The sequence below is a fragment of the Urocampus carinirostris genome, chromosome 11, assembly GCF_059441175.1.
Source record: "Urocampus carinirostris isolate Australia breed hairy pipefish chromosome 11, RoL_Ucar_1.0, whole genome shotgun sequence".
Taxonomy (NCBI): Eukaryota; Metazoa; Chordata; class Actinopteri; order Syngnathiformes; family Syngnathidae; genus Urocampus; species Urocampus carinirostris.
The window spans coordinates 28010214-28022499 of record NC_142359.1 but is presented as its reverse complement, the minus strand read 5'-3'; the positions used below and the strand labels follow the sequence as shown (position 1 = coordinate 28022499).

The 12286-nt window shown below is 41.1% G+C and overlaps 1 protein-coding gene across 1 annotated transcript in view; it reads right to left on the bottom strand.

Annotated features, from left to right (window-relative positions):
- LOC148356997 (adhesion G protein-coupled receptor L3-like) overlaps positions 1-12286 on the bottom strand; it is a 282571-nt gene that overhangs the window by 142706 nt on the left and 127579 nt on the right. Inside the window, exon 6 of the mRNA XM_088348691.1 lies at positions 4173-4282. Within this exon, the coding sequence (XP_088204817.1) occupies positions 4173-4282 (110 nt within the window). The remainder of the gene's footprint in view (positions 1-4172; positions 4283-12286) is intronic.

The following is a 12286-nucleotide window of genomic DNA, read 5'->3' as shown; positions in this document are numbered from 1 at the left end:
TATCTCGGTGGTCTAACAGGATACAAATATTGGAAAAGAGTCTAGAAGTTTAAAAGAAAAAAAAAAAGTATCCTATAAATCCTATTTACAATTGAACTTGCAAACCGAGAGGTGACAAATAGGAAAGGAACAATGCCACCTGTGTCTCTTGGCAAAAGTGTGACTATCCAATCACAGGCTGAGCAAATCCCGATGGATTAGCAACCCCGGCTGTATGGCGAGTTTAAAAAAAAAAAAACTGCACGGCAAATCGATTTTGCACTTTCACCCGCCAGTCCAGAAAATGGCCCACACGGCCCTTGCCAACAAGGCCCGCACTCGTAATTGTAGCTGAGAGAACAAGGCGCCACAAAATGGCTTATAATAACAGTATTAGTGTTATTTTAATGATACTGTAATTATTACAAAATCAACGGCAGTGAGGATGGAAAAAGCTGCTTTTGTGAGAATGGATTTTAAGACATTTTTGCAGTCCGTTATAGAAAAGTAAAGAAAATGAAACATCGTTAAGTAGGCGAGCATTGCTACAGTTTCAAATGTATTTGTAAAATATATCAACTCTTACTTCATTTGCAGAACACCTTGGATATTTTAGTGTTCAAACTATTTTAAGTTTTATTGTTTCTTAGAAAAATCTTCCATACAATACCATAGGTTATGTTCTACTAAGACATTTGTATACGGTGTTTGGCGGAAGTAAGAATTTCATCAAATGGTAACTGACATCTGTTTCCAGAGATCTCAACTATAGAAACTCCTATTTGAGAATAGATTGAGAAGGGAAAACTCACTGAGGCCAGAGATAAAAAGATGGGTGTCACTGAACTTCTTGCACCTCAGCCCTGAAAAGACTGAAAGGTTAATTACCGGTCGATCTAAATGCTGTGACTTGTTAATTTCCCCATGCAAAGGTGTTGAGATTTTCCTTGCCCTCATGTAGGTTTTAGATCAGGGGATGGTGCAATAATAGTTTGCACAACCTTTTGATACTCATTGTCATTAAGGGCTATACAACTAAGCATGACTTGTCTGCAGATGCAGAGTGAGGCACGCAATTCTCTCGCCCTTAAGGCAGACGGCGGTCATGAAACATAGGATTATGATTTGTTTCAGCCCTAAACAGTAGAATTAATGACAGCATTTAGCAGGCTAACAGTAAATCAAGCCATCCTGTATATAACTTTGTTTCATAATGAAGGATTACCTACATACCCCTTAAGGTAAGACTAAAGCATTTTTTCTGTGCTTTAATATATTGCTTTCTTGCTCTACCAATCAAATGAGGAATAAGATGTGTACCCATTACTTTTAAATCTGACTGGCTACCCGCACCTCACTGGTTTGTAGTTCTCCAAATGACAAAAGAAGCAAAAAATAAGGAGGAAGCAGAGACTAAAAGCTCTTAAAGGCGGTAACTACTCTGAACAAGACAGTTAACAAATCCATGGCGGAGCCAGGTCACGAAAGGCTCCTTTCCTTCCGTTGCGTGTTAACAGAATGGAAAACCCACTGAGGAGATGTAAGAACTTCATTACGGCCGAGCAAGAACAGCGCCGAGGTCAACCCACAAGAGCGATGACCTCTTCCGGGGCTCGGCCTACGGGAAGGACGGCTCCAGGAAAGTTGAGCTTTTTAATAAGGCTTGGGAAGTGGATGTGAAGGGGGCGGACAGATGCCGTCCGTCAGACGTGTTTACGAGGTTTCGTAAGGGTGGTCTCATCGCTTTGAGCCTGAGGGGAGTCTCGCTAATCTGGAAAGTGCACCGAGGAGGCGGTACACAACCAGCATGGGTTCAAACGTAAAGCTCGCAGCTCTGTTGGTTAATTAAAAAAGTGGTGTTCTGCAATCCTCAGGACTTCGCGTTTTGGTCCATCGCGGGTTGAAAAATATTCCATTATTATTGTTCCTGATCGCATATCATCTTAAGAAGAGTCAGCCTAGTACATTTTTTAATGCTGTTCTGTCCAGCAACAAGTAAACTGCACTTATGTGGCTACAATTTATCATAACCAATCGCATATAGCTGCAAGTAGGAACCAGCAAAGCACACATTTTTTTTCTGGCTTGGCACTTCTTTTTTTGCCATTACTGTATTTCTGCCTAAAAAAAACTACCGTAATTTCCGCACTATAAGGCGCACCTAAAAGCCTTTATTTTTTTCAAAAGCTGACCATGCGCCTTATAACACAATGCGCCTTATTTATGGATCAACATTAAGTTTTCCAACTAACTTGCAGCCGCCGACTCGATTTTCCCCCGAACGCCAAGTAGTACGCGGTGGATGGTGGGATTTATTTACCGGCGTTTCATTGGCTAACCAATGTGTCAATCATCAGTTGAATTGATCACTATTGGCTAAAGTTATTCGGAGGTCAAGAGGCGGATCCTTTTTATCATTTACAGACTGCCATTGGCTCAAACGGCAAACAAAGCCTGCAATTGGCCGAAAAAGATGTGTCAATCATCAGTTGAATCGATCACTATTAGCTAAAGTTATTCGGAGGTCAAGAGGCGGATCCTTTTTATAATGTACAGGCTGCCATTGGCTTAAACAGCGAAACAAAGCCTGCAATTGGCCGAAAAAGATGAATGCGTATAGCATGTGGCCGATGGCATAGAGAAAGCATTTTTTTCTATTCTGTATTTGTAAATATTGTATTCCCCTGGATTTACTACCCTCACGGATATAAGAGGACATTGCCTGCACATTATTATGAACACAATGACTTCGGTGAGCTATTCCCGGTTTTATATTGTCTTGTTTCAGACTGAACTCGATGTTTCTGTGATAAGCGGTGCAGATAATGGATGGAATGGAGTGTCTATTTTTAAATTAAACTCAATTCCAAGTGTTTATTGTCATATGCACAGTAAAGTTGCGAGCGAAAAAGAAAATAGATACGAAGGAATGGTTATCATTTCTTGAATCCCAAGACTTTAACCTTCCGAATGATGGAACGATGCATTTGTGTGACATCTTACGGACACCGCATTCGCACGTGTTCTCGACACGTATTTGCGTCTTTGCAAGCTTTCGGAATGTTAAGGGGGTAATAAGTTGGACTGAACTATCTGACTGTTTTGTCCACGTTCCCATTGTAGCGCCTTATAATCCGGTGCGTCTTATATATGTCAAAAATAGGACCAAAAACTATTTTTTCGGGGTGCGCCCTATAACCCGGTGCGCCTTATAGTGCGGAAAATACGGTACACGCATGCAGCCGTGATCATCATCCCCAATCACATATTGCTGCTAGAGCTTCTTTCAAGCCTTGCAGCTCTTTCTGGGGGCGGCAGTGGCTCAGGAGGTAGAGCGCTCATCTTGGGATCAAGAGATCGCAGTTCGAATCCCGGCTCCTCCGTGTTACATGTGGAAGTGTCCTTGGGTAAGACACTAAACCCCTAATACCCCCAATAAGCAGGTTAGCGCCTTACATGGCTGCACGGCCGCTATTGGGAAATGTGAAGCTCACTGTAAAGCGCTTTGGGAAGTCTTGACTTGAAAAGCGCTATATAAATGCAGATCATTTCATTTCATTTCTCTTTCTTTATCAGTTTATTTTACCTGAAATGAACATTACTGTGCGGCCGCAATAAAATATCCCAAACAACAAAAGGTAATTTTGTCGAGCCGCCTAAGATGATCTGTACTGTGTGGCCTGAATTTATTAACATCAGTCGACTATTGCTGACAGTTTCTCTTTCCATTAAGTATCTAAAACGAAAAAACCAGTCCAGCTGCGATCCATTATCTCAGTTTGACTATTAATGAGAGTAAAGTTCAGCTGAGCATGTTTTTGTTTTCAATTCAGGTCGTTGAAGCAGGCCATTATAGATTCCCTGAAATAAACTGCACTGCGTGGCAGTGATCCATTATCGCCAGGTGACTATGCTCAGAGCGGGGGCAAAGAGACAAAATACGTCCCATATGTGGCGGCACTCTTCATTCCTCCCACACTCTTGCGACCGCAATCCACTATCCCTGGTGGACTATTGATGCCTATCACCGGGGGCCATCAGCAAATGTTAATTTTCAATAATGGGTACTAGTCCCCATTAACTGTGATAAATGAAAGATTTCAGTATATTTCAGGTTACGCGGTGATATCGTACACATTTTCACACAGCTCTCAAAACTTCCGGGTGTGGAGATTGAATGCAGGTATACATACTGTAAGGTACACATTCATATTGGACTTCCAGATATTTATAAGTTCCTGGGCAAGGGTCCGGAAACACGTCTGGTCCAGCCACCACGGCGCACTGTGTCCGGTTATTACATCTGAAACACACAGAAAGGTGGCACGTTAACAACAAAGATAACAATAAGAATGTTAGACTGCACCTAGAAAAGCAAGACATCAGATCTAAACAGGGGGAACAATGACACATATATAATATTTTCCCTGGGAATAAATGTAACAAAATGATTGTACAGTGAAAAAACATGATAAAGTTGGACCAATATGCTTGCCAACACTTTAAACATTCTCATGGTGCCCTCTACTATGTCCACCTTACACCAACAACGCACACCTATATTAGTACAAATAGAGCAGGAATACAACTTTGTTTGGTTGCACTTTATTAAAAAGACCATGTGTAATAGCTGACCACTAATTGTCGCTGTATTGTGAGGTGCAACTAAAAATGATTGTTACAGAGCACACAGTGAAATACAAACTACGGAGACTCAAAATGACCATAGTGCACCATTTTACTTCTCATTTTTTCCACAGCTTTTCACAAGGTTTTTGGTTATTGGAGATACCTGCTATAGCAAGATGGCCGACAACCCTGCCAGCTCCCTTTAGCTGCGCCTCATGTAATGTAAAATAAATATAAATTTAATTATCTATTATTTTCTTTTTTTAAATTCCATTTATATGATAGGTCATGTATTTTTCATAACATTTAAATTCATTTTTTTTTTTTTAATATATTATGTTGTTTTTTACCACCAGGAGGCGCTTAATAAAAGCAGTGTCCCTTCAAGATATATTTCTGCAAAATAAATAAGTGCTGTGTTGGGGTATATTGCATGACTCATTTAAATCGGAAAATTATTTTTTTCCAAGATTTTGATTCACTCCATCAATAAAAGTTTCCAATGAGGCTTAACTCTAGTAGCTTGTAGCTGACCTTAGAAATGTCCTCTGATATATTTCAGAAATACCCACTTAATGAACTTTTTTCTTAGCTACTTGAGGAAGACATATTGGACGGCTTCAAGGTTCTTGCGGGATACGAATGTTACCGTGCCGTCTACCTTATAGGATGTGATGCTTACACAACCTTAATAGCAGCGGCTGAAAATAAATTGGAAGGGGAAAAAAAAACCGAAGCTTGGCTGTCGGATGCTTTTTGATGATGAAGGATAGCGGGGATTGTGTGGACCAAAGAGAGAGACTCCAAGCCCAGATCAAAGATGGTGGATCTGAAAGTGGCGCTTCCTGGTCTTATTGCCTGCTGAGGCCGCCGTCACAATCATCTCGTCACCTTGAATCCCAGATGGAGTTTATTCTACCTCCAACTTGAAACCTGGCTATCATTTGATTATTTTTTTGGAAATGGCATATTGATGTGTGTTACACAAGCTCGTATGAAATGAGGGGTTAGGAATGACCTCAACTAACTGGTGTTTTTCTAAAGAATTTCGAAAATGCAAAACAATAAACTAGCCCAGGCATGTCAAACATACAGCCTGAGGGCCGGATGCTCGAGGTCACAGGTCTCCAACCTTTTTTAAGCCGAGAGCTACAATTTGTTACCACAAAGGGCACCAAGTTTGATATGGATTTCTAAATTAGCAACTTGGCTACATGGCTTGCTATACAGCTAAAAAGGTTTCTTTGTACTCAGCAAGAAAGGTAAAGTCGTAAATAAAACTAAAAGGGAGCTAGATAGCTGGCTAAATAGCCAGATAGAAATCTTTAAAAAAGGCAGCCAGCTTATTAACATTTAGCTTGATACCAGCAAAAAAGATAAAATGTTAGCTAGATAGCATGGGAAAAATGTAAACAGCCAGCTAGATAGCTTGCTAAAAAGCTAAAACAGCAACAAGGTAGCTACAAAGCGAAAAAAGTATCCAGATAGCTTGTTAAAAGGAACTGCATACTTTTGCTCATTTGTGTTATAAAGGGACCGGGCCTCAAATAAATTTGAAGCTGCACTTCGATGCTGAGGTGCAGCGCCGAAGTGCAGCACAGAAGTGCAGCACAGAAGTGCAGCTCCAAAGTGAGGCTTCCAGTTTACTTCAGGCTCGGTCCCCCAAATCAAGTGTACACTTCAACACCGAAGTGTTCTAAGCAAGTAAATGTATTGTTACTTCAGAATCATATCACTAAAGTAAAAGTAAAACGTAGTCATCCAAATAATTACTTGAGTATAAGTAAGTGCCTGTTGTGCAGATCATCCACAAAAAAACAAGGAAAAACAACTGCGAGAGAGAAGCCCGGTCCGACTAAATTAATGACATTTCATTTTTTTCCTAGCTCAAACTAAACGTTTTCCTTAACAATTGAATATGTGCGGCCATGGGTTTATATCTTTCAGGGAGACCAATTTGCCTCCCACAATAGCTTTCTCTTCATTGAGTTTAGTCTTCTTAAAGACTGCGAGTCGGCGATACAATACTGTATTTCAGTGGTCCCCGAACTTCACTGTACCACGGACCAATTTAATGTCCGACAATATTCCCGCGGTCCAGCCCAATAATAACATCAGAAATGTGGCAGAGTGACTAAGAATAATTGGATGATAACATAAAACCTTACACATTTTTAAGTGTCGTTAGTATCCCTTGTAGTTTATTGGTTAGGATCTAGCGCTCTCCCTGCCTTTAGTCGTCTAATTTTCCAATTGTGATCAGCAATATATTTTCAATTGATCAATGGACAAATATGGTACTCATTTATATTTAGATTAACCCTAGCCTTTGCTGTAGGTTCAATCATGTATACCTTATGGTCTGGCGCACCTTGTAAACGAAAAGTTTCAGTTAATGTCATGTATTAATTCATTTCAGGCAGTTCTTTTATTTGTGTGCACGTGCAAATATTACCTAAATCATAACAGAATGTCTGAAAGGGTTTGGCCTAAGAAAAGTTAGAAAATGATCACAAAAGACTAATTTTGGGGGGTACTCTTTATAATATGTGGGCTTATAGAGCGGTATATATGGTCCACGCATGCAATACTAATTTGAACCGGAATATTACCAGTATTTTGATGATGTAAAGCCATGTAAACATTTTAGTCAGACTGCAAGTATTTCTATTGCAACGGTTGCGTTAGTCCTTTCATTTATATCATTATCCGTATGTCCCAATGCACTCTTGGACTTGTAGTACAGAGCTAAATGATACATGCAAACTCCGGCTTACTTGCTAAAAAAGCGCCATGTGTATTTTTTAGACACTTCAATTTGATTTTCCATTTATATAATAAAGATTAAGAATCAATGCTAAAAACATATTTTTCAAAGCATTTACTGTTCCTTTTAGCAGCAGTTCGATGGCAGACACTTTTAGATTTCTTAAGTTGATCGTTGTTCTCACTGTTTTTCTGTCTTATTTCCCCTTATTCACCCCTTATCACTCACTATCAAAATGCAAGAAAACTCACTTTGCTGGTCCCGCTATCAATAATAGGCAATCGGGGATAATGGATCCGGCACGTACAAGCGCAGTTCACAAAATAGCACTGTGACATTCCCACTGGTAGCAAAATGCAATCAGGGATAATGGATTGTGGAATATGTTTTCAACCCATGATGCACTGAGGCCTCCAAGTACAAAGTGTTAAGTAGCGAGGGATTACTGAACTAAAACTGTGGTAAATAGCATAATTAAGACCTTTTTTCTTTTTGTTGTATTTGTTTGGAGGGGCCAGTAGGGGGTGGGGGGTTTTCATGAAAAGAGGCGCATCCGTCACTGGTGTCTGCAGGAGATAGAGTGGATTGTTATTGTAGCCACCTTTATCCCTTTTGTACGTGTGCAGTAATTAGCGGCTTAACACCCTCCTGCAAGCTAAGCTCAGCGCGATCCGCCACGCGTTTCGGGGAGCTCGACAATTCGCCGGCCGACCCCGAAACGGACACGGGGAGTTTCCATGGCGACCGTGGCTGGAGATGAAGGATCGGTGCTTAAAGGCAGGGGAGTGAATGTGAAAGAGAGAATGGATTGTGTGTGTGTGAGAGACTTTGTGATACACTGCATTTATTGATTTGTGTGTGGATTGGAATAGAGTACAGTGGATTGAGTCCACCTTTAACTGCCCGAAATGGATAATATCCTCAATCTTGGTGGGATTTTTTTTTTTTTAACCTTTTTTATTAAACATTGCATTACAAACAAAATGAACTGTGTAAGAAAGTAAAACAACAGAATATCGATATTTTTTAATAAGCAAAAATACATGAACTATAATAGAGAAGTGTTTTTTTTTTTAAATACTCATAGGTCGAGGAAATTGTATTTATTTTAAAGAACATTAGCCTCACCTAGAGGGAGCTAACAGAATTAGAGGCCATCTTGCTGCTACTGGTACCCAAAAACCTGAAAACTGCTAAAATAATAAGAATAAAAATGGTGCAATTTTGTCACTTTGAGTTATTTGTATTATTCAATTGTGCTTTGGATTAATTGCTTTTGGTTATTAATCTTACAAAATGTGCCTTTATTAAAGCATTTTCTGCTGTCATTTTAAACATGTAAGTGGTGTTGATGCCGCTCTATTTAAAAAAAAAATGTGTGTGTGTGCTGGACGTAGTAGAGAATACCATGAGAACATCAAAGGGTGATGTATTGGCACATGCATTGTATTCTTCCCTGTGCTATTCTTCCTTTTGTTTTCTGTTTCACAACACAATACAGTGACACATAGTGATCAAATATTATAGTGTCCCTCTAACTCAATACAAAAGGGGAAATCCTAACTAGAATATACAAAACGTGTGCATTAGGATTGTGATCACATTTAAAGATCTAACCCCAAAACATTTTAACATTTAGTTGTTTTTGATAACATTGAACCTTTCACTAGTCCTCTATCCAATAATCAAGAGTTATTCATAGGCTAAGAAGTGTACTCCCTCTGTAACCTACGTTTTGTATTTTACAGCCTCAATGCAAAGCAGATTGAACATATCCCACAATCCATTATCCCTGACATAGGAGCGAGTGCGACCGATCCAATATCCCCGATTGCGTATTGCTCCAAATGCAACCAACAGAAGGAACTTTTGTTGGGAGGCCCCCAGTCGACTATTGCGGAGAGCAGGGCCCTGCAGAGCACTTTTTGGGGGGGTGTTGGGTCGCTGAAGCATGCCGTTGTGGCCTGAATAAGATGAAATGCACTGTTTTGGTTGCAGTCCATTATTCCCAGACAGCTATTGCTGAGAGCTTGGGGTCGAGAGCAAATTTGTATCAAGCGTGGAGACTCCTTTATCCTGTTCTCTTCACTTAAAATGAACTGTAGTGCGGTGGCCAAGAGAGCTAATGTGTATCATGCATGTTTCTTTGTTTTCCCATTATTTCCATTTAAAATGAACTTAACTGTTTTGGCAACAGTCCATTATCCTCTTTCGACTATCCATGATAGCCAGGGCTGAGAAATTAAATTGTGTCATGTGTGTTGGTTTTTGTTTCTGTTTTTTGCCACCTACAATGAACTGCACTGTCTGGATGGAAGTTCATTTTTCCCAGTCAACTACTGCTGAGAGCCGGGACCGAGAAAGCAAAATTTTCGTCATCCGTGGCACCTTCTTTTTCTCTCCTTTTTGCATGCTACTTCATGGATTTTCGTGCATCGCATTGGAATCTGGTCGCTATTAATAATGATGAACGAGGGATTACAGTATCCCTTTTCTCGAGTAAATCAAACTTGTCGACTTTAAATAATAAAGTTTGGACACTCCAATCTTAGGGGCCGGTCACACAGACATTTGCGGCTGAATCACGGCCAGAAATGTTTGCCTTTGAGGCGGACGCTATTGGACGCATTGAGAACGCCATTCAGACGAGATACAGCGGTGCTTAACACGAGGTCGGAAATTCGCGCACGGGTGGCAGCGCGAAATAGTTTTGCGCTGCTCAATTCTTCGGAGCGCGGGGACTCAGCCTCTCACGAGCGTATTGAGGCTGAACCACGGCCAGAAATGTCTGGCCGTGAAACAGTTGTCATCGGGCGCTGTTGGACGTTTTGAGACCGCCATATAGACGAGATAGAGCAGTGCTTTACTCGCGGTCGGAAATTTTCACGTGGTTGGCCGCGCTCAAAACTTTTGAGCTGCTCAAAAGTTTGAGCACGTGTTAAACCGCGTGCCGCACACGTGGTCAACACGAGGTAATGACGCGGTAATGACGCGGAAATCACGCGGAACGACGTGCTCTGGCCGCGGCCAGGGCGTGGTTACACATGGGTAGGACGGGAAATTTCAGCGGGTAATCGTGGGTGGAGCATGGTAATAGCATGTTCTGCGCCTGTATCGCGGTGTTACTACGTGAAATTAGCGTGTTACGCGTGTGACGGTCAAACGCCTTTATCCGCGTATAAACAGCGCGAATGCCGAGCACACATCAGTTGTGCTCGAGACGTCAAGGGGGTGAACATGGATCACCGTCAGCGTAGTTTCTCTTCATTTCGAATAAATCTTTCGGTGCATTCTCAACGGTCGCAGCAAGGCATTAATGCTAGGACCTTAGCTTGGCCTTTTGGCTGAGAGTAAAAGTCCCGGCTCCTAAGCTTTGTAGCGTATTATGAACTCATCGATAATGGATAATGAATAAGGAAGATAGAACAATAACCCTCAAACCCCCCCCCGTCAGCATAGAGACTTTGTCTTAATCCATTTTTATTTCTTGACATTTCTTTTCAAGATAATAAAATAAAAATGATGCCATAGCTTGAAATCTTGATCTTCACGGGACTGTGTCTTGTGCGGTAATGATTTCTACAGCCCGGTGCCAAGATATGCATCCCCTCTCTAATACATCCACTTTTTCCTCGTTTGATCTCACTAATAGGGAATGTAATGGCGAACATATAACCTAAACCACTTCGTCTTGCTAATGTTGGAAATGTAATACAACTTAATCCATTCGGTCTTTGTTGTTGTTGTGAACGTAATCGAACGGTAAATCCTCCCCCCCTCGCGTGAACGCGCATTCTGCTGCGCTTCCAACGAAAGCGATCGTATTCTATATAAAACGCTTATTAAAACTATAAAGCGAGCTAATTATAACAATTGGGAGATCCTAGTCTATATAACGCGTTTATTTAAACAATAAAGTGTGATCGTATTCTACAAAATGCGTTTGTTAACGTGGATGAAAAAGTCACGCGAGGGGGTGGGGCGGTGTGGGTGTTGCGTAGGAGTCGGATTTGGGCACAACACCGGCTCGGGAGCTTTTATATCCGTGGTCCACACGAGAAAATGACGCAAAAATGACGCGATGAGGAAGCGGAACAGTCGCCGGCGTCTGTTTTGCGGGCATACCACCGATGAACAGCGGGTTGGCCAATTTTGCGCATTTTCCATCCCAGGCAACCACGGGCAAAAAAAAAACGCAAAATTTTAGCCGTGATTCAGCCGCAAACGGCTGTGTGAACGGCCCCTTAAATCATATCCAATTTCAAATCTAAGGGAGACCAAAAAAAATCCAAGGAGGAGACACTAGCATTTAAGTATCATATTTTCAAGACTAAAAGAAGCACCCGAAAAACCCAAATTGGCCAGAAATTTGAATGTTCGCCTTATAAGCCAGGTGCGCCTTATATGCGAACTTAATCGGAAATGCGTTACCATGCTTGTGCAATTATTGATGAGATAAATATTATCGATGTTGGCAGCGGGTTGCCATCCACTCGACCCCTATGGATACAGACGGAACATGAAAAGACATTGGGTCTTATCTCATTATCACACTCTGTTACAGTAGAGAAAAGTTGTTTCAATTTTTCTCAGCTCAAAATAAGCATTGTAGGTGACAAACATTTTGAGTATGTGCGGCCATGTATTTCCCAACGACCAAATTACTTTTCACAATGCCATTCCCTTCATTCAGTTCAGAACAACCAAATTACTTCCAACAATGCCCTTATCATCAATCATTTCAGAGCAACTTGGCACCATGACTAAATATAGCATGATGATGAGACTAGACCTAATGTCTTTCCACACCCCTTAAATAAGGGATTGTAAACTCAGTGAGACTCCATGGCTCAGGACTTTCTGTTCTCCGGCGGGCCAGATCAGTAAAATGTCAACTTAACATTTTTAGAT